Consider the following 22,689-nt stretch of genomic DNA (forward strand, 5'->3'; position numbering starts at 1 on the left):
TGCTTAATGAAATCCTGCTTATCTTTCAAGGTACACTTGGCACGTTCCCTTTGAAAATTATTTACCTAATAGCCCTCTTTATCTACTGCCTGCACCAGAACCAAACCCTTCTTAATATTCTTTATCTGATGTACTTTGCACATTTGTCTGTTATAGTGCTTGTGTTTCTTGTTTTTGGCCGCGCTACATGGCATGCAGGACCTTAGTTCCCCAACCAGGGATCGAACCTGTGCCCCCTGCAGTGGAAGCTCGGAGTCTTAACCACTGGACCGCCAGGGAAGTCCCTTATAGTGCTTATCAGATTGTATCCCTTGCTTGTGTGTCTCTCATTGTAAAGGTTCACAAGGGAAAGGATCCTCTTTTTCTTCTTATTTTTCTTAGAGCACAAGGCCTGGCACGTAGCACATGCTTAGTAAAATATTTCTGAAAGGAATGTCTGGCGTTACTTGTTACATTACCTTCTGTAGCAAGTAAGTCTAACTTGAGATCATGAATTCTCAAAGGAAGATAATAGTTTATATAAAATAATTGTTTTACACTAAATATTTGCTAATGATTACTTTCTGTGTAATACAGTCCTTAATTATATATGTTTTAAACTTAACACTTTTGATACCTGAATTCTTAAAGCATTACTGCAGATATGTTTGTTTTAATTAAAATCACTTCTGAGCAATAAGAATTTGCCATAATAGGAGTTTCTGGAATTTTATTATTTTAGAGCTTTTAAAACAGTAAATGTTTATCTGAATTAGAATTCTGAATAAAAGAAATCATATAAAATGAAGATCGTTTTTTAGAGAAAGAGAGATATATTAATTAATAAATCAGTTTTTAAGAAAAGAGACTAAATAAAAGCAGTCTTTCTAAAGAATGAAGGCAAAAAGATAAACTGTCAGATTTCCATGTTGCAAGGGAATACTGAACTTGAATAAGGGAGACTATTACTGTACATCGGTGATAGAGAACGAGTAGATGAAATATATGGTAGATGAAAGCATAAAGAAGGTGCTAGTGTTATTTGACATTATTTGTTAATAAGGGGAGTGCAAAATAATAACAGTACCCTCTGGTACAAGATTTTTAATATTTCAGAATTATTTTTAAAGGACTATTGTCATTTAAATGAAAAAATCCTGATAATTAAAAATGCTGTGGTGTTGAATTGTTACGGCAAATGAAATGATATGATGTCTGCATTTTGTTTCAAAATAATCAAGAAAAGTGGAGGCAGTAGAAATAAGATTGGCCGCATATTGATAATTGTTGAAGCTGTGTGAGAGTTACATAGAGTATCACTGTCATTTATTTTGATTTTTTGTTTGTTCATTTTTGGAAAATTTCATGATAAATTAAAAAACATTATGGTATTGTATAATAAAGGAAAGAGTCCCCAAATAAGGAATCATTGCTGCTAGGCTGAGTGAATATAGAGTTCATGATATTGAATAATTCAGAATTACCAATGTAAAACTAAATGATATTTTTTGGTTTCTGTTTTTCAAAATTTTTATTCCATATTGTTTTATTCTTTTTTTTGAATTTGGAATTTTTTAATTTATTTTTTTATACAGCAGGTTCTTATTAGTTACCCATTTTATACATATTAGTGTATATATGTCAATCCCAATCTCCCAATTCATCACACCCCCCACCGCTTTCCCCCCTTGGTGTCCATACGTTTGTTCTTTACATCTGTGTCTCAATTTCTGCCCTGCAGACTGGTTCATCTGTACCATTTTTCTAGGTTTCACATATATGCGTTAATATACGATATTTGTTTTTCTCTTTGACTTACTTCACTCTGTATTACAGTCTCTAGATTCATCCACGTCTCTACAGATAACCCAATTTCATTCCTTTTTATGGCTGAGTAATATTCCATTGTATATATGTACCACATCTTCTTTATCCATTTGTCTGTCGATGGGCATTTAGGTTGCTTCCATGACCTGGCTATTGTAAATAGTGCTGCAATGAACATTGGGGTGCATGTGTCCTTTTGAATTATGGTTTTCTCTGGGTATATGCCCAGTAGTAGGATTGCTGGGTCATATGGTAATTCTATTTTTAGTTTTTTAAGAAACCTCCATACTGTTCTCCATAGTGGCTGTATCAATTTACATTCCCACCAACAGTGCAAGAGGGTTCCCTTTTCTCCACACCCTCTCCAGCATTTGTTGTTTGTAGATTTTCTGATGATGCCCATTCTAACTGGTGTGAGGTGATACCTCATTGTAGTTTTAATTTGCATTTCTCTAATAATTAGTGATGCTGAGCAGCTTTTCATGTGCTTCTTGGCCATCTGTATGTCTTCTTTGGAGAAATGTCTATTTAGGTCTTCTGCCCATTTTTTGATTGGGTTGTTTGTGTTTTTGATATTGAGCTGCATGAGCTGTTTATGTATTTTGGAGATTAATCCTTTGTCAGTTGCTTCATTTGCAAATATTTTCTCCCATTCTGAGGGTTGTCTTTTCGTCTTGTTTGTAGCTTCCTTTGCTTTGCAAAAGCTTTTACGTTTCATTAGGTCCCATTTGTTTAATTTTGTTTTTATTTCCATTACTGTAGGAGGTGGATCAAAAAAGATCTTGCTGTGATTTATATCAAAGAGTGTTCTTCCTGTGTTTTCCTCTAAGAGCTTTATAGTGTCCGGTCTTACATTTAGGTCTCGAATCCATTTTGAGTTTATTTTTGTGTATGGTGTTAGGGAGTATTCTAATTTCATTCTTTTACATGTAGCTGTCCAGTTTTCCCAGCACCACTTATTGAAGAGACTGTCTTTTCTCCATTGTATATCTTTGCCTCCTTTGTCATAGATTAGTGGACCATAGGTGCATGAGTTTATCTCTGGGCTTTCTATCTTGTTCCATTGATCTATGTTTCTGTTTTTGTGCCAGTACCATATTGTCTTGCTTACTGTAGCTTTGTAGTATATTCTGAAGTCAGGGAGTCTGATTCCTCCAGCTCCGTTTTTCTCCCTCAAGACTGCTTTGGCTATTCGGGGTCTTTTGTGTCTCCATACAAATTTTAAGATGATTTGTTCTAGCTCCGTAAAAAATGCCATTGGTAATTTGATAGGGATTGCATTGAATCTGTAGATTGCTTTGGGTAGTATACTCATTTTCACAATGTTGATTCTTCCAATCCAAGAACATGGTATATCTCTCCATCTGTTGGTATCATCTTTAATTTCTTTCATCAGTGTCTTATAGTTTTCTGCATACAGGTCTTTTGTCTCCCTAGGTAGGTTTATTCCTAGGTATTTTATTCTTTTTGTTGCAATGGTAAATGGGAGTGTTTCCATAATTTCTCTTTCAGATTTTTCATCATTAGTTTATAGGAATGCAAGAGATTTCTGTGCATTAATTTTGTATCCTGCAACTTTACCATATTCATTAATTAGCTCTAGGAGTTTTCTGGTGGCAGTTTTAGGATTCTCTACGTATAGTATCATGTCATCCGCAAACAGTGACAGTTTTACTTCTTCTTTTCCAATTTGTATTCCTTTTATTTCTTTTTCTTCTCTGATTGCCGTGGCTAGGACTTCCAGAACTATGTTGAATAATAGTGGTGAGAGTGGACATCCTTGTCTTGTTCCTGATCTTAGAGGAAATGCTTTCAGTTTTTCACCATTGAGAATGATGTTTGCTGTGGGTTTGTCATATATGGCCTTTATTATGTTGAGGTAGGTTCCCTCTATGCCCACTTTGTGGAGAGTTTTTATCATAAATGGGTGTTGAATTTTGTCAAAAGCTTTTTCTGCATCTATTGAGATGATCATATGGTTTTTATTCTTCAGTTTGTTAATATGGTGTATCACATTGATTGATTTGCGTATATTGAAGAATCCTTGCATCCCTGGGATAAATCCCACTTGATCGTGGTGTATGATCCTTTTAATGTGTTGTTGGATTCTGTTTGCTAGTATTTTGTTGAGGATTTTTGCATCTATATTCATCAGTGATATTGGTCTGTAATTTTCTTTTTTTGTAGTGTCTTTGTCTGGTTTTGGTATCAGGGTGATGGTGGCCTCATAGAATGAGTTTGGGAGTGTTCCTTCCTCTGCAATTTTTTGGAAGAGTTTGAGAAGGATGGGTGTTAGCTCTTCTCTAAATGTTTGATAGAATTCACCTGTGAAGCCATCTGGTCCTGGACTTTTGCTTGTTGGAAGATTTTTAATCACAGTTTCAATTTCATTACTTGTGATTGGTCTGTTCATATTTTCTGTTTCTTCCTGGTTCAGTCTTGGAAGGTTATACCTTTCTAAGAATTTGTCCATTTCTTCCAGGTTGTCCATTTTATTGGCATAAAGTTGCTTGTAGTAGTCTCTTAGGATGCTTTGTATTTCTGCGGTGTCTGTTGTAACTTCTCCTTTTTCATTTCTGATTTTATTGATTTGAGTCCTCTCCCTCTTTTTCTTGATGAGTCTGGCTAATGGCTTATCAATTTTGTTTATCTTCTCAAAGAACCAACTTTTAGTTTTATTGATCTTTGCTATTGTTTTCTTTGTTGCTATTTCATTTATTTCTGCTCTGATCTTTATGATTTCTTTCCTTCTGCTAACTTTGGGTTTTGTTTGTTCTTCTTTCTCTAGTTCCTTTAGGTGTAGGGTTAGTTCATTTTTTTTAGATGTTTCTTGTTTCTTGAGGTAGGCTTGTATAGCTATAAACTTCCCTCTTAGAACTGCTTTTGCTGCATCCCATAGGTTTTGGATCATTGTGTTTTCATTGTCATTTGTCTCTAGGTATTTTTTGATTTCCTCTTTGATGTCTTCAGTGATCTCTTGGTTATTTAGTAACATATTGTTTAGCCTCCATGTGTTTGTGTTTTTTATGTTTTTTTCCCTGTAATTCATTTCTAACCTCATAGCGTTGTGTTCAGAAAAGATGCTTGATTTCAGTTTTCTTAAATTTACTGAGGCTTGATTTGTGACCCAAGATGTGATCTGTCCTGGAGAGTGTTCCGTGCGCACTTGAGAAGAAAGTGACATCTGCTGTTTTTGGATAGAATGTCCTATAAAGATCAATTAAATCTATCTGGTCTGTTGTGTCATTTAAAGCTTGTGTTTACTTATTTATTTTCATTTTGGATGATCTGTCCATTGGTGTAAGTGAGGTGTTAAAGCCCCCCACTATTATTGTGTAACTGTCGATTTCCTCTTTTATAGCCGTTAGCCGTTGCCTTATGTATTGAGGTGCTCCTATGTTGGGTGCATATATATTTAAAATTGTTATATCTTCTTCTTGGATTGATCCCTTGATCATTATGTAGTGTCCTTCCTTGTCTCTTGGAACATTCTTTATTTTAAAGTCTATTTTATCTGATATGAGTATTGCTACTCCAGCTTTCTTTTGATTTCCATTTGCATGGAACATCTTTTTCCGTCCCCTCACTTTCAGTCTGTATGTGTCCCTAGGGCTGAAGTGGGTCTCTTGTAGACAGCATGTATATGGGTCTTGTTTTTGTATCCATTCAGCAAGCCTGTGTCTTTTGGTTGGAGCATTTAATCCATTCATGTTTAACGTAATTATCGATATGTGTGTTCCTATGACCATTTTCTTAATTGTTTTGGGTTTGTTTTTGTAGGTCCTTTTCTTCTCTTGTGTTTCCCACTTAGAGAAGTTCCTTTAGCATTTGTTGTAGAGCTGGTTTGGTGGTGCTGAATTCTCTTAGCTTGTGCTTGTCTGTAAAGCTTTTGATTTCTCTGTCAAATCTGAATGAGATCCTTGCCGGGTAGAGTAATCTTGGTTGTAGGTTCTTCCCTTTCATCACTTTAAATATGTCATACCACTCCCTTCTGGCTTATAGAGTTTCTGCTGAGAAATCAGCTGTTAACCTTATGGGAGTTCCCTTGTATGTTATTTGTCATTTTTCCCTTGCTGCTTTCAATAATTTTTCTTTGTCTGTAATTTTTGCCACTTTGATTACTATGTGTCTCAGTGCATTTCTCCTTGGGTTTATCCTGCCTGGGGCTCTCTGTGCTTCCTGGACTTGGGTGGCTATTTCCTTTCCCATGTTAGGGAAGTTTTCGAGTATAATCTCTTCAAATATTTTCTTGGGTCCTTTCTGTCTTCTTCTGAGACCCCTATAGTATGAATGTTGTTGCGTTTAATGTTGTCCCAGAGGTCTCTTAGGCTGTCTTCATTCCTTTTCATTGTTTTTTCTTTATTCTGCTTCTGCAGCAATGAATCCCACCATTCTGTCTTCCAGTTCACTTATCCGTTCTTCTGCCTCAGTTAGTCTGCTATTGATTCCTTCTAGTGTAGTTTTCATTTCAGTTATTGTATTGTTTATCTCTGTTTGTTTGTTCTTTAATTCTTCTAGGTCTTTGTTAAACATTTCTTGCATCTTCTTGATCTTTGCCTCCATTCTTATTCCAAGGTCCTGGATCATCTTCACTATCATTATTCTGAATTGTTTTTCTGGAAGGTTGCCTATCTCCACTTCATTTAGTTGTTTCTCTGGGGTTTTATCTTGTTCCTTCATCTGGTACATAGCCCTCTGCCTTTTCATCTTGTCTCTCTTTCTGTGAATGTGGTTTTTGTTCCACAGGCTGCAGGATTGGGTGGTTCTTGCTTCTGCTGTCTGCTGTCTTGTCGGAAAATTTCTTTTCTTTTGTTATGAAGAACATTTGTGGAAGAATTGTTGAAATTTTAAAAAGATCTTCTGATCCAGGCTATTTTTATCTTTTCACCTCTATCAGAATACCTGTTATGATTTTAAGAGTACTCTTATTAGAACAGCTGATTTCAGTTGCTCTGTTCACTGGAGAAGCTGAAGATATCTGTGCTTCATTTTCAAATATGAGCTTTTTCTCCCCTGAAAAACTGCTATTATTGGAGGGTCTCCTGCAAAGGTGGGGAGGAGGGGGGTGGCTGTGGCTCACCATGAGGACAAGAACACTGGCAGCAGAAGTTCTGGGAAGTACTCCTTGGCGTGAGCTTTCCCAGAGTCTGCCATTAGCCCCACCCCCATACTCTTTTATTCTTATTTTCTTTTTTTTTTTTTTTAAATCTGTGTTCAGCTCTATTGGTTTTTTTTTTTAATTTTTATTTATTTATTTATTTATGGCTGTGTTGGGTCTTCGTTTCTGTGCGAGGGCTTTCTCTAGTTGTGGCAAGCGGGGGCCACTCTTCATCGCGGTGCGTGGGCCTCTCACTATCGCGGCCTCTCTTGTTGCGGAGCACAGGCTCCAGACGCGCAGGCTCAGTAGCTGTGGCTCACGGGCCCAGTTGCTCCGCGGCATGTGGGATCTTCCCAGACCAGGGTTCGAACCCGTGTCCCTTGCATTGGCAGGCAGATTCTCAACCACTGCGCCACCAGGGAAGCCCTATTCTTATTTTCTATGTGATATGGAAGCCTCTTAATCTGCTAAGCCAAATCATCACATATTAAGTGAAAGCGATATAACATTGATTTATGGCAGCATTCTTCTTGAAGAAAACAATTATTGACAAACCCACAGCTAACATCATACTCAATGGTGAAAAGCTGAAAGCATTCCCTCTAAGATCAGGAATAAGACAAGGATGCCCACTCTCGCCATGTTTATTCAACATAGTTTTGGAAGTCCTAGCCACAGCAATCTGAAAAGAAAAAGAAATAAAAGAAATCCAAGTTGGAAAGGAAGAAGTAAAACTGTCACTGTTTGCAGATAACATGATACTAGACATAGAAAGTCCTAAAGATGCCACCAGAAAACGACTTGAGCTCATCAATGAATTCAGTTACATTGCTGGATACAAAATTAATACACAGAAATCTGTTGCATTTCTATACACTAACAACAACATATCAGAAAGAGAAATTAAGGAAACAATCCCATTTACCATCACATCAAAAAGAATAAAATACCTAGGAATAAACCTACCTAAGGAGGTGAAAGACCTGTACTCTGAAAACTGTAAGACACTGATGAAAGAAATTGAAGATGACACAAACAGATGGAGAAATATACCATGTTCTTAGATTGGAAGAATTAATATTGTGAAAATGACTATACTACCCAAAGCAATGTACAGATTCAGTGCAATCCCTTTCAAATTACAAGTGACATTTTTCACAGAACTGGAACAAAAAATTTTTTAATTTGTGTGGAAACACAAAAGACCCCGAATTGCAAAAACAATCTTAAGAAGAAAGAACAGAGCTGGAGGAAACACGTTCCCTGGCTTCGGACTGTACTACAAAGCTGCAGTAATCAAAACAGGATGGTACTGGCACAAAAGCAGACACGTAGATCAATGGAACGGGATAGAAAGAACAGAAATAAACCTACGCACTTGTGGTCAATTAATCTATGACAAAGGAGGCAAGAACATACAATGGAGAAAAGACAGTCTCTTCAGTAAGTGGTGCTGGGAAAACTGGACAGCTACATGCAAAAGAATAAAATTAGAACATTATCTAATATCATATACAAAAATAAACTCAAAATGGGTTAAAGACTTAAATGTAAGACTGGACAGTATAAAACTCCTAGAGGAAAACAAAGGCAGAAAACTCTGATGTAAATCACAGCAATATTTTTTTAGATCCATCTCTTAGAGTAATGGAAAACAAACCCAAAAGTAAACAAATGGGACCTAGTTAAACTGAAAAGCATTTACAAAGCAAAAGAAACCATAAACAAAATGAAAAGACAGCCTTCGGACTGAGAGAAAATATTTGCAAACAGTGATACTGACAAGGGACTAATTTCCAAAATATACAAATAGCTCATGCAACTTAATATAGAAAAAATACAAACAACCCAGTAAAAAAATGGGCAGAAAACCTAGACATTTCTCCAAAGAAGACATACAGATGGCCAACAGGCACATGAAAAGATGCTCAGTATCACTGATTATTAGAGAAATGCAAGTCGAAACAATAATGAGGTATCATCTCACACCAGGCAGAATGGGCATCATTAAAAAGTCTACAGGAATTCCCTGGCAGTCCAGTGGTTAGGACTCCGTGCTTCCACTCACTGCAGGGGGCATGGGTTCGATCCCCGATCGGGGAGCTAAGATCCTACATGCTGTGCGGCATGGCCAAAAAAAAGAAAAAGTCTACAAATAACAAATGCTGGAGAGGGTGTGGAGAAAAAGGAACCCTCGTACACTGTTGGTGTGGGAATGTAAATTGGTGCAGCCACTATGGAGAACAGTATGGAGGTTCCTTGAAAAACTAAAAGTAGAGTTGGCACATGATCCTGCAGTCCCACCCTTGGGCATATATCTGGAGAAAACTCTAATTTGAAAAGATATATGTACCCCAATATTCATAGCACTATTTACAGTAGCCAAGACATGGAAGCAACCTAAATGTCTGTCAACAGGTGAATGGATAAAGAAGATGTGGTATATATAAACAGTGGAATATTACTCAGCCATAAAAAAGAATGAAATAATGCCATTTGCAACAAAATGGATGTACCTAGAGATTATCATACTAAGTGAAGTATGTCAGAGAAAGACAAATACCATATGATTTCATGTATAGGTAGAATCTAAAAGAATGATACAAAGGAACTTAATTACAAAACAGAGATAGACTCACAGACATAAAGGGGGGACAGATAAATGAGGGATTTGGGATTAACAGATACACACTACTATATATAAAATAGATAAAGAACAAGGACCTACTGTTATAGCACAGGGAACTATATTCAGTATCTTGTAATAACCTGTAAGGGAAAGGAATCTGAAAAAGATTATATATGTGCATAACTGAATCACTTTGCTGTACACCTGACACATTGTAAATCAGCTGTACTTCAATTTTAAAAAACTGCAAAAAAAAAAAAAGTTGGCAAGACTCAGGTGTCATATTGTTTGAATAAAGTCTTATTGGTAACACCTGGTTATAAAATCTGCATATGGTCATACTGTGCCATCTTGAGTACTATATTTCTGATGGTTCCATTAATTTGAATTCTAGTTTTAAGGTTTGGAAAAGAAAACTTAAAGGACGAATTCATAGAATTGTTTGTCTTCTTAAGGGATGTGAGAGAGAAGTGTTCAGAAATTGTTCTGTCTTTCTTCTTTTCTTCCCTGTCTCTTGTTCTCCTTTCCTCCTTCCCATGTTGCCTCAACTTCTTTCCTGGGCACCAAAAAAGTTATTTATCTACGTGCTACTTCTTCCAATCCAATATCATGTCTGTAAGCTCAAGTCCTTTAAATCTGAAACTCCTATGGCAGGCCCTCAGTAAACTTTTTTTTTTTTTAAATCAAGGTGTAATTGACATATAACATTATATTAGTTTCAGGTGTAAAAAATTGTAATGATTCAATATTTGTATGTATTGTGAAATGATCCACCACAATAGGCCTGGTAACATCTTTAGGGCATCTTCTTTTTGAACTTCTCAGATATTTTTGGTTAGAGTTTCTTTCTATCTGAAGGAGTCATTTACAAGCTGAAGAACCTTCTGAGATGTGACCTGAGTTTTGTTCTCAATAGTATCATCCACCCCATCAACCAAGCCAAAACCCCAGACTTATCTTTGATTCAGCCTTCTTGATTTTCATTATTTGTTCATTTGGTCCTGCCAATTCCTATTTAAAAATGACTGTCACAAGTATTTCTTCTCTCCAGTCTTATTGTTAGTTACCATTCTATTATGGAGAATGTTGCACTTGGAAGATTTCATCTGAGCTCTGCTTCTGGCTGATGGTCTACCTTCTTCATCTTCATGAGGAGGTTGTAACAGGATTGTCGCAAGCCCCTTTTGGAAGCTAACATTGTATTATACTAATCCAGGGTCTTCCCTTCTCACCCTTTCATTGCAGTAACTCCTAATTGTTTTTCACACCTCTAATCTCAGTCCTTCCTAATGAGATTAGTCTTTATATGTAACTTTCATTGCCTTTAGGATAAAATCTTATATTTCCTGGTCTCCATTTATTCATGTCATCATTTCTCTGCTTAATCGTTATCATTGGCACGATTAGGCAAAGTGGAAGCTTCACCCATCTTCACAGCCTTCCTTTCCTTCACCTACAGAATCAAATTGGTTACTAAATTATATCACTTCTGACGCAGGAATGTCTTTTGAGTCCATATTTGTTCTCCTCTGCCTATTCTAATCTAGTCCTCATCTTCTCTTCTTTGGACGTTTGAGCAACCTCCCAGATGTTTGCTCTGCCACCAGTTTATAGTTACCAGATTTATCTCCCTGAGCAAAGATCTGTTATGTACCTTTTCTGTTCTCAAAACCATTTGATCCACACTGTTTACATATGAAGTACAAGTTTCTTTGCTGAACTCACTTGGTCCCTTCCCTTTACTTTTCTAACCTAACCTCATCTCTTGCACCTTGTCATCATGCCCCCAGCTTCCAGCCATACTGAATACCAGTGGTTTCCTGGTTATTTTTCTCATGCCCTACTTCTACCTGGAATTCTCTGACCCTCTCGTCCCTTTTCTGCCTGGGAAACTCCTCCCTCAAAGGCATCACTATGTAGTTATCTTCCTTAAAGCTCTGAGAAGAAATACTAGTCTCATTCTCTCTGTGCCTGTTATGCATACGTCTTCGGTGCAGAGGGAGTCATATCAGAGTTATCTGTTTATATTTCCCACTCACAATCTCTTTCCAGGTGGATTGTGAACTCTGATATCTAGGGTAGCTAGTCTTTAATTTTGTTCATCCTCAGAGTTTGGCACAGTATTGGAACATAAAATATTGACTCTGTTTGTTTGTTGCTTGATGTAAAATAAAATAGTAAGGACCCTCTGTTTTCCTTAGAAACAAAAAAGGATTTTAACCCTATTAGTTTGAAGACTAAAATTTTCCCCTCGGTTTTGCTTGAGCCTGAATTCCTTCATCTTTTCTTAAAAGATTCTTCTAAATTTTTTGTCTGTCATAGGTCCTTGGGACCAAAGATGGCCCAGGGCTGATCTGGACACCTGGTAGTAGTATTAATAGGAGCCAAAAAGCCTTGAACCTGTCTAATTATGATTGTAACGAGTGGGGTTTGGCCAAACCTTAACTACACTTGTGCATACGAGCTGCTGAATGGTGCTTCACCTTGCTAAACGTGACTGGAGGCTGGTCATCAAGCTTGGACATTTTTGAAAGGTATAAGACTATTTTTTTCATTAGACCAGTTCCTAATAGTTCATTCAAAAGATGTTCCTACTGAAACTGCGTCTTTAGGCTTGAGAAATTCTTCCCTGAATTACATTTAAATTCTACCACTGAGCCTAGTTTTCTGCCTGAGATAATGCTTTCATTTTAAGGCAGTGATTTCTACAATTTGCACAAATATGTGCTTCTTATTTTTTGTGCTATCTATAGAATTGCTTGCATCAAGAGTTTTCCAGAACATAGTGTCTCAGATGGAAAATGTAATAGAATCCCAGTCTCTGCCAAATTAATTTTTCTATTTTGTAGTTATATAATGTTCCCATTGAACACTTGTTTTTCTTTGTGATGAATGCTGAGAGGGAAGCTGGCATGGTTTTGATACATATTACAGATGTATAGGAGAAATGTCTTTAAATTCAAAACATTCTATATTAAATAAATCCACGTTTATACTATAAATTTATTTTTAATTCACCTGGATTTATTTAGTAAACTCCTTTAATTATTTTCAATGTGCAGTTGCTCTAACAGTAGTATCTAATATGCACTAAAATTTAGAAAGCAGTTTCCCTGAAGGCTTTGGAATTGCTCTGTCTTTATTGTAGTAAATAATAAACTTCTTTTATTTAGATAAAAGTAATTTAGAAATAAAATAGTTTTAGGGAAGAACTGGGCTGCCTCTAAAAGCCAGGTTATCATAGCCATGGAGGCCAGGTTCACCTCCTTTTCAGCCTTGTCAGGTAAAAGAACAAATTATACCTTTATGATACTTAATATTATGTGTGCCTGAAACATATAAGCCATGGGGTATGAATTTTCACACGAGCTCCTGGAGAAGGGCTCTCACATGGGATGAGAGCAATAAGGCTTCTCTGCCCCATGTGCCAGTCATTGAAATATTTGTGGGCATTGTGGGAAAGGACAAATCTTTAGTTTTCATAACTAAGGTATTGGCATCTGACCACAGCTTGGCATTGACATAGCACAGTGATGAAAGTGAGTCCATATGCCCGCTGGGATTCTGCCACTTCTTCATATGGTGAACCTCAGAGGTGCCACATCATCGCTTATCATCCAACAGTTAATATACAAGAGAACTGGTAATGATATATGCACTTTATTTCATTCTCAATGCAAAAGCTGCAGATAAATCTTAAGTTTGCAGATCTTTGAGTATTTTATTAATTTAGCAGATGGAAGTTATATTTAAACTTATTAAGTGAAATAATTACTGGGTTTGTTCCTAGATCCTATCCATATAATTCAGAGTAAGAGGCCTATGCTTCAGTCTATTCTGCTCAAGCTTTCAAATTCTTTTGACAGCCTGGATGTGAAATTCAAAAGTCATTAATGTGATGTGTTAATTTTGCACTTTTTGACTTACTGCAAAAATCTTATAGTTTCCATAGCAACAATAACCTATCCAGATTGTGTAATATTCTTTACAGTATTAAAAATAAAACTATGCAATTACATGAGCTTCTGGAGCACTTCATTTAGGGGAACTGGGGATTGAAATATTTCTGTTTAAAAGAAAATTATAATTTCATATGAAAGTTTTATCAGAAAGCATGTATAACTTTAAGAATTTATTCAATTAAATATTTAGTAGTAGATACCTGGTAGTTAATTTAATTATTAATTGTATGAAATTTACATTGTAAGCATTGTGTTAAGCATCTCAGGCACAAATGCTTTCACACACATACCCACACATACTTTCAAGGTAGGGGGGATATTTGGCTTTAATTACATTCAGTCACCTTCACCTGCTGCTTGTACTTCTTAGTGGCCTCTGGGTGGTCTGAAAAACGTGTAGTTTTATGTTTGGAGGAAACAGGATGGAGAAAAAGGAACACTTTGCTCTTTAAAACATGCCTAAGATATCACTTTGAAAATACTAAAGATTGTTTTAATGGGCGACTGTTTTCAGAGTATCAAATTATTTTGTTTTTTTTCTTTTTCCCTCTAATTCTAATTTAAAAGACAATATAATATTGGCATTAAGGTAGTTAACATAACTTTCTACATCTTTTTTTTTTTTAATTTTTAAAATTTATTATTTATTTATTATTTTGATTTTTGGCTGTGTTGGGTCTTCGTTTCTGTGCGAGGGCTTTCTCTAGTTGCCGCAAGCGGGGGTCACTCTTCATCGCGGTGCGCGGGCCTCTCACTGTCACGGCCTCTCCTGTAGCGGAGCACAGGCTCCAGACGCGCAGGCTCAGTAATTGTGGCTCACGGGCTAAATGTATATATTTTTATACGGTATGATTTATGTATTTTCTTAGCAACATATGGTAAACATTTTCCATGTTTCTAATGATCTTCATGATTATTTTAATAATTGCATAACAGTCTATCCTGTTGACATATGTGGTACAATTTCTGTTTATCAAAATGCTGCTTAATTGTTTCCTGAATGTCATATATTGGAAGAAAAATAGATATAATTTTCAGACTGTGGGAAAAAGTAACCATAACTCAGTTATTTGCTCAAAACATAGATGATTGTGAAAATCCTCAAAATGCACCTAAAATGATGTTTTAAAATGCATATTATGAGTAACCTCTTAAACTGCTTTATCCGCTAGTAAACACAGAATGGGGAAAATGAGGAATAGGTAAGTAGGACAGATGTGGCACTACTTAGGTACTATCATTGGACAAAACCTTCATGACATGGTGATACCCTCTTGAGGCTCTAATATAATCAAAAGGCAAAACTCAGAGGGCATGGATTATACTCCTCTTGTCAGAATAACCAGTGATAGGAATCACATTTGTGACATTCAGCTGGGGCCTTGCTATGGCTGTTTCTGGTGTTAGTACCCTGAGGATACAGTGTTGCACTAGACACTCATCTGATACTATTACTATTTCTATGGACCGTATCACCATTATTGAGCTGTTGTCTTCCCTTGGTTAAGCACCCTGGTAACTACCGGGGTTTCCCAGAATTCCTAATTCTACCTCCATTAATTGGAAAATTCACTGTAACTACTGAGTTTTTCCTAGAGATCTTGAGAATGAGGTGTTGGTGGCCAATTTTGAAGTGTTTCCAAGGCTTTTGGTTGAGGTCTTAGGGATTTTGAATGTCCCCTGTCCTAGGTGAAAACTAGCGTGTCTTAGTGGGTAAACATTCTTCTATAACTCCCCCATTTATTAAGTGGGTCTTATACTGTGAAATTACTTTAAACAAATATGGAAGTTTACATCTGTCATTTATTTTTGTAATTAATGTTTATAACAGAATGCTTTCATGGACTCCAGATAATTAAAACAGTAGAATTATCTTGCAATATGCTTGAGTTTATATTTATGCTTGTTTACTTTTTGAAACTAGTGCTGTGTTTAGTATCCTGTTCTGTTTCAATTTTGTATTTTGTGTTTTGGCTCTGTCTAGTGTTTTCATTGTGACATGAATTGTTTTGGTATTTCACATTATTGTAATGGAAATATTATCAGAAATAATAAGCAATGCATGCATAGTGAGGGTGTTTACATATCACTGAGAGTTGTGCATTTCATTGTTTTGTAGTTATAGTTTTGAATCTGAAAATAACGTGTAGAAAAAAATAATTTTTTTTGTTCATATGCAGAAAAGATGAAAAGGAATATGCATTGAAGCAAATTGAAGGCACAGGAATATCCATGTCGGCTTGTAGAGAGATTGCAGTAAGTGGACATAAATACATTATTTATTTTGTTATGATATTGGATGATGATTGATATTAATATAAAAGCTTCACTAATATATAGAATGCATGTTATTTCAAAGATGTTAATTAGTTTAAGGATATTTTATATAAGATGAGAAAAGTTGCATAAACTTTTTGTTTACTTGAAAGTCATCATTGAACATTCTCTTAATGATATTTAGGATTTATAATCTTAGGAATACGGAGCTAAATGATTATTTAATTAATTTGAATTATGATTGAGTATAATTATTAATTTAAATTAGTAATTTAATATCTGTCTTTCCTGTAGTTTTAGGACTGATATATGTCTTTATAGAGAAGAGGGTGATACTGTTAGATACTATGCATATAAAGTATTTTTTCTGAAATAAGTGTTTTGGTGTTACATTTTACTAGTTGCTAGAAAAATAAGACTATCATAATAATAGGAGAATTCCTTAAAGAAAGATCATTTCTTTTTTTTTATAGGGCATACTTGTACATTTAAGAAATGATTGTCCATAAGAATACCTAACATTTCCTGAGTATTTACCAGGTACCAGGCTTACTAAGTGCTTTTAAGTATTAATGAATTTAATTTTCACAACAATCATGAAATAAGTACTTTTAATATCCCCATTTTACAGATCAGTAAACAGAGGCAAAATCATAATTATGGCTTAGAAGTCTTAATATTATGTTCCCTTATTTTAGTTCTTCAGTTTCTTATTTTAGTGTTTTAGTTTCTTATTGGGGCTTTATCATGATATCACATCTATAAGGGATTTCTGTCTCTAAATTATTAAATATATTGTCCATATCCATTAGATATTTCTGTCTCTCATTTGGTAATTGTTACATATATTGCCCACGGTTCCATATTTCTGCTTCACTCACATGGAAGCACTCCATCATCACTCTTAATCATAAGAAAAAGAATGATGCAAAGAACACATGAGGCAGGATTTCTTTACACCTGAGTGTCTGCCTTAGTGGCTAAGCTAGCCATGAGTCTCAGTTTCCTTATTTGTGAAATAAGGGAATTATAAGGTCCCTTCTAGTCATAAATTCTTTGATTTCAGAATGGGAGCTTCTCACTAGACTGTGCACAGTTTGAAGGGCAGGGACCTTGTCTTTTTATCCCTAGTTCCTAGCATAACTACCTGGAACGTAGCAGGTGCCCCATAAATGTTTTTTGAATAAATCAATAAATAAACAGAACAAAAAAGTTCTATATGATCCTAAGTTTGCTTTAGAATATAAGTTTATTATTTAAAATTTTCATTTTGGCAGTTTTCCATTAACTGCAAATTGGTGTTTATAATGCTCTACCAGAATAAGCATTTGATACGTGATTTTTAACTCCCTGAAAGTCATAAACATTATTATTTCAACCAATATGAATATCACTGGTGTGGAATTTTGCTATTTTAGAGTACCATAATTTAGTATAGCATTAATTCAACTTCTGTGAGTTAATTGGGTTAATAGCTGAAATTTAAGGTATTATTAGGAAATGAAAACCCAATTCTAGATGTTCTTTTTGAAACAGAGTCATATCTTCTGAGGAATACATGGGTTCTGTTTTCTCAGCATCCTCACTAGCATTTGTTATGTCTTGTCTTTATGATAATAGCCATTTTAACAGGTGTGAGGTGATATCTTACTGTGGATTTGATTTGCATTTCCTTGATGATTAGTCATGTTGAGCACCTTTTCATGGACCTGCTGGCCATCTGTATATCTTCTTCTTTGGAAAAATATCTGTTCAGTCCCTCTGCCCATTTTTTAATTGGATGATGATGTTGATGATGATTTTTGCTATTGAGTTGTATGCATTCCTGATATATTTTGGATATTAACCACTTATCAGATAAATAGTTTGCAAATATCTTCCACTCTGTAGGTTGCCTTTTCATTTTGTTGATTGCTTCTTTTGCTGTGCAGAAGCTGGAAAAACTTAACTCTTAAACTCATTCACAGTCTCTGTATTTTTATTGAGGGTTTGCCTAATAGAACTTTAGGAAGTATGCAGAGTTTCTGGATTGAATAATTTGTTTTATCATTTCCTGAATGACTTAGCTCCAACATGATAGGGATTTTGACAGAAGGTTAGCATGTATGTTATTGCACAGTGGCTAAGTGCATACTTCTTTGTAAATTATAAGTTCACGAACACAGTTTTATAATTATTGCTTTATGCAGTTGTCTTTTAAGTCACATAGAAGAAAAAAGAGTTAAGAACAAAAATACATTTATGCTGTCTTTTCTATTTACCCATGTTGTTACCTTTACCAGTGCTCTTTATTTTTTGTGTAGATATGGGTTACTGTCATATAGTTCTTTGATTTTAACTGAAGGTCTCCCTTTAGTATTTTTTTGTCGAGCAGATCTTCTAGGAATGAATTTTCTCAGTTTTTGTATTTGGGACTCTCTTAATTTCTTCTTTTTTTCCTTCATCACCTGTTTCTCCTTTGTTTTTTGCAGCATAGTTTTGATGGATATAGAATTCTTGAATGACAGTCTTTTTCTTTCTTCACCTTGACTATGTTATCTCACTGCCTTTTGGCCTCCATGTTTTCTGATGAGAGGTCAGCTGTTAATCCATGAGAATCTCTTGTATATGAGGAGTTATTTTCTTGCTACTTTCAAGATTCTCTCTTTGTCTTTGTCTTTTGAAAGTTTGATTATGATATGTGTAGGTGTGGAACCTACTTGGAATTCGTTGAGTTTCTTGGATGTAGAGGTTAAATTTTTTTTTTTTTATCAAAGTTGGGAAGTTTTCAGCCATCATTTCTTTAGATATTCTTTCTGCCCTTTTCTTTCTCTCCTCTCCTCCTGAGACTGCCACTATGAGTATATTTATAGGCTTGATGGTGTCCCAAAGGTCACTGAGGCTCTGTTGATTTTTTTCTAATTCTCTTTTTCTATTTATTGCTCAGACAGGATATTTTCAATTGCCTATCTTCAAGTTTGCTGATTCTTTCTTCTGCCAGCTTGAATTTGCTGCTAAGCCCCCCTCTAGTGAAATTTTCATTGTAGTTATTTTACTTTTCGATTCCAAAATTGCTATATGGTTCTTCTTCTTCTTCTTCTTTTTTTTTTTAATAGACTTTACTTTTTAAAGCAGTATTAAGTTTACAGCAAAATTGAATGAAAGTTCTAGAGATTTCCTGTATACTCCCTATCCCCACACATGCATAGCCTAACCTATTATCAACATCCTCCACCAGAGTAGTACATTTGTTAAAACTGATGAACCTATGTTGATACTCAAAGACCATAGTTTACATTAGGGTTCACTCTTGGTATTGTATATTTTATGGGTTTGGACAGATGTCTAATGACATGTATCCACCATTATGGTATCATACAGAGTAGTTCCACTGCCCTAAAAATCTTCTGTGCCCCACCTGTTCATCCTAAACCCGTTCCCCACCCCCCTTCCCCATAATCACAGATCTTTTTACTGTTTACATAATTTTGCCTTTTCCAGAATGTCATATAGATGGAATCATACAGTATGTAGCCTTTTGAGATTGGCTTCTTTCACTTAATAATATGCATTTAAAATTCCTCCATATCTGTCATGGCTTGATAGCTCATTTCTTTTTAGTGCTGAATAATATTCCATCGTCTGGATGTATTACAGTTTGTTTACACATTCATCTACTAAAGTACATCTTGGTTGCTTCCAAGTTTTGGTAATTATGAGTAAAGCTGCTGTAAACATTGTGTGTAGGCTTTTGTGTGGACATAACTTTTCAATTCCTTTGGGCAAATATCAGCACAGTTGCTGGACTGCATGGTAAGAGTATGTTTAGTTTAGTAAGAAGCCACCAAACTGTCTTACAAAGTGGCTGTGCCATTTTGCATTCTCACTACCAGTGGATGAGAGTTCCTGTTGCTCCACATCCTCATCAATATTTGTTGTTGTCAGTGTTCTGGATTTAGCCATTCTAATAGGTGTGTAGTGGTATCTTGTTATTTAATGAAACTCTGCTTTAGCCTTTAAGTCCTGCTTGTATGGCATTAAGAGGTGTGAGATTAGAGTCTTTTCAGATATTTCCTGGACATACCCACAGCTTTGCATATTGGCATGGTCACAGTCTTTACTACCTAGTTTCATTTATAGAAAATTCTAGAAAATGAAAACTAATCTGTAGTGGTAGATAGTAGATCATTGACTGTGTGGGGATGGGAATAGAAACAGGGATGTATTACAAAGGAGCATGAGGAGTCTCTTGGGGATGATGTAAGTCTTCATCATTGTGATTGTCATGATGGTTTCATGGGTTTGTATCAATAATAAAACTCGAAAATGGTATGCACTTATACCTCAGTAAATTCAGGGGGAAATCAGTAAAGGCATATGGGATTATTAGTGGATCAAGGGTCTGTGAAAGAGGAATTTGTAAGAATCAGTGGATCACAAGCACAGCTGGAGGGATTGGCCTTGAATAGGAAATGAAACAGATAGTTTATCCTGTGAAACTACAGTGACAGAAGAAAGGATGGTGTCAACATATGTCAGTTTGCTAGGGAGATGATGAGGTAGTTACATTCTTGTGTGCCTCTTTTTTGTGTGTGTGAATGTTAATGTGGTGAATGTTTTAAGTTATTGAAGACTATGTGAAAATTTGCTGATCAAAAATAAGGTTATAGAAGTGTTATAGTCCACCTGAAGTAGGAGACCAGTCATGGCACCTGTCTGCATGACTGTACTGTTTTCTTCATTATAAGCCCAGTGTAAGAAGGGAGAATTCGAATTTTTTTTGACTGATGCAGTAGGACAGAAAATGTAAGGTGGTAGAGAGTCAGAGAGGTTAGGAGGGACTGATAGGTTGGGGAGAATGTAGACAACATCATAAATGAAAAAGCAGATAGAACTTGTTCTTTGCCTTTTTCCTTCCGTATCCCATAATATTATCTACCTCCTGGCATTTTCTCGTTCATATATAGACACATAGGTAAGAGGCTTTTGATTTGGAGAAAATTAGGAACAATTTCACTCATTACTCTAAAAGGATGGGACTGCAGGACACCTTCTGAGAGCAGGGTTGGATGATGAGAAAAGAAGTCAAAGAACTTGTAGCCTTGGAGTGAACTTGGAAGAATGTGTACAGGATGGGAAGAAGTTTAAGAACTAAGATGCATTACCACCTCAAGTGTCACCAATAAAGAAAATCATATCATATTTTAATTTCATTTGGACCTTATTGATCACAGGTGAATTATAACCCCATATCTTTGTACAGTGCTTTCCAGTTTACAATATGCCATAACAGGGAATAATTCTGGGTGATGAACATACTAGGAACGTGTGAACATGAGCCCTTTTAGCTTGAGGTTACAGGGGAGTTCTAATATAAAGTTTTTTTTACCTTTGTGGCCTGTGTAATCATAAGGTTGCTAGGTTGGAAAAGTGGTAAACACCATTAATTCAGATCCCATTAATTTGTTTCCTGGTTATGAAATTCAAAAATGTTTATTATAAAATTCTCAGAGAGTGTGGAAAAAGCATGTTAAGAGCATCTGTTAACACTAACACTTAGAAATAATCACTATTAATATTTTGTGTATGGTCTTCTAGACTTTTTTCTTTGCAAAAATACAGAGGATTTTTTTCCCATAAGAGTGAGGAGTCCATCAATTTTTTATAAAATGTAATTTCATCTGGGGTAATACAAAGGTAAAATTTTAACTATCAAAATAATAATTTTGCTAGTTCTGTGATATAAGAAAAATTGTAACTCTGGAGTACTCTTCAAAAAATTGAGATGGTCCCAAAGAAAGTGAAGACAGACTGGAAAGAAAATTAGTCAAGGGAAGAAGGATGGAGGGCATAGGTTGAGGAGGGAGGAGAAATAGAGAAAACCTGACTTCATGTCAGATTGCGTGTTCCTCAGTTTTGCCTTGTGTTGCTGAGAAGCCACTTCTTCAGTCACGTCTGCTCAGTTTTGCCAAGTGTATGTATCTGCCAGCATCCCAGCATCGATGCTCCCATGGTGACAGGTGGGATCAGTTGTAATGGATTGTCGCTTGCTGTTTTTCTGCATAGCACAGAGCAGGCAGGGTGGAGTGGCAGTTAAAACATTATTTGCTACTATTTTTTTTCCCCGTCTTGCCACCTTGGTGGCATAGCAGGCCGCTATGTAAACTTAAGTGGAATGCTTGGAACTTTCCCTTGTCTTCAAGGAATTAGCCCTTTTTTTTTTTTATTTATGAAATGGAAATGGTAAAATGTGTGTTTGCTTTGGATTCCTTGAGAACTTTAATTCTTTTTTTATTTTTATTTATTTTATTTTTGGCTCAGTAGGGTCTTCATTGCTGTGCGTGGGCTTTCTCTAATTGTGGCAAGTGGGGGCTACTCTTTGCTGCAGTGTGCGAGCTTCTGATTGTGGTGGCTTCCCTTGTTGCGGAGCATGGGCTCTAGGCACGTGGGCTTCAGTAGTTGTGGCATGCGGGCTCAGTAGTTGTGGCTTGCGGGCTCTAGAGCGCAAGCTCAGTAGTTGCAGCGCATGGGCTTAGTTGCTCCACGGCATGTGGGATCTTCCCTGGACCAGGGCTCGAACCCGTGTCCCCTGCATTGGCAGGTGGATTCTTAACCACTGAGCCACCAGGGAAGTCTGAAAGCTCTAATTCTTACTAATACGTTTATTTTTATCAACCTTAAAACTATTTTGTTAAATTTCATGAATTGAAAGTTGAGAAATGTCTGTTTATTCTCATTAAGATTATTTAATTGTATCTCAATTGCTTTTATGTTGCACTGAGTGCAGAATTTTTTCTTAAGTATGTGTCCAACTTTCTAAGAATATAGATTTGTGGAAATCTGTGATTCAGGTAATTTACCCTTTCTATGCAAGGGACAAAATCAAAATATAGTATTAAGATTTTTGTGAGAAATACTAAAGGTATAAAAAGTTTTCT

At 35.9% G+C, this 22,689-nt stretch overlaps 1 protein-coding gene across 11 annotated transcripts in view; it reads left to right on the forward strand.

The window, feature by feature from the left end:
• CDK19 (cyclin dependent kinase 19) overlaps nt 1-22,689 on the forward strand; it is a 180,468-nt gene that overhangs the window by 42,803 nt on the left and 114,976 nt on the right. For 10 of the 11 annotated variants that reach the window (XR_009506184.1, XR_009506185.1, XM_059941416.1 and 7 more), the window contains one exon: nt 15,676-15,751. The exons of the other annotated variant lie outside the window; for it this stretch is intronic. Coding sequence is in view for 8 of the 10 variants with exons in the window: in XM_059941409.1 (XP_059797392.1) it covers nt 15,676-15,751 (76 nt within the window). In the remaining 2 variants the exon portion in view is untranslated. The remainder of the gene's footprint in view (nt 1-15,675; nt 15,752-22,689) is intronic. 11 annotated transcript variants of the gene reach the window in all.

The sequence above is a fragment of the Balaenoptera ricei genome, chromosome 12 (genome assembly GCF_028023285.1).
Source record: "Balaenoptera ricei isolate mBalRic1 chromosome 12, mBalRic1.hap2, whole genome shotgun sequence".
Classification (NCBI taxonomy): domain Eukaryota; kingdom Metazoa; phylum Chordata; class Mammalia; order Artiodactyla; family Balaenopteridae; genus Balaenoptera; species Balaenoptera ricei.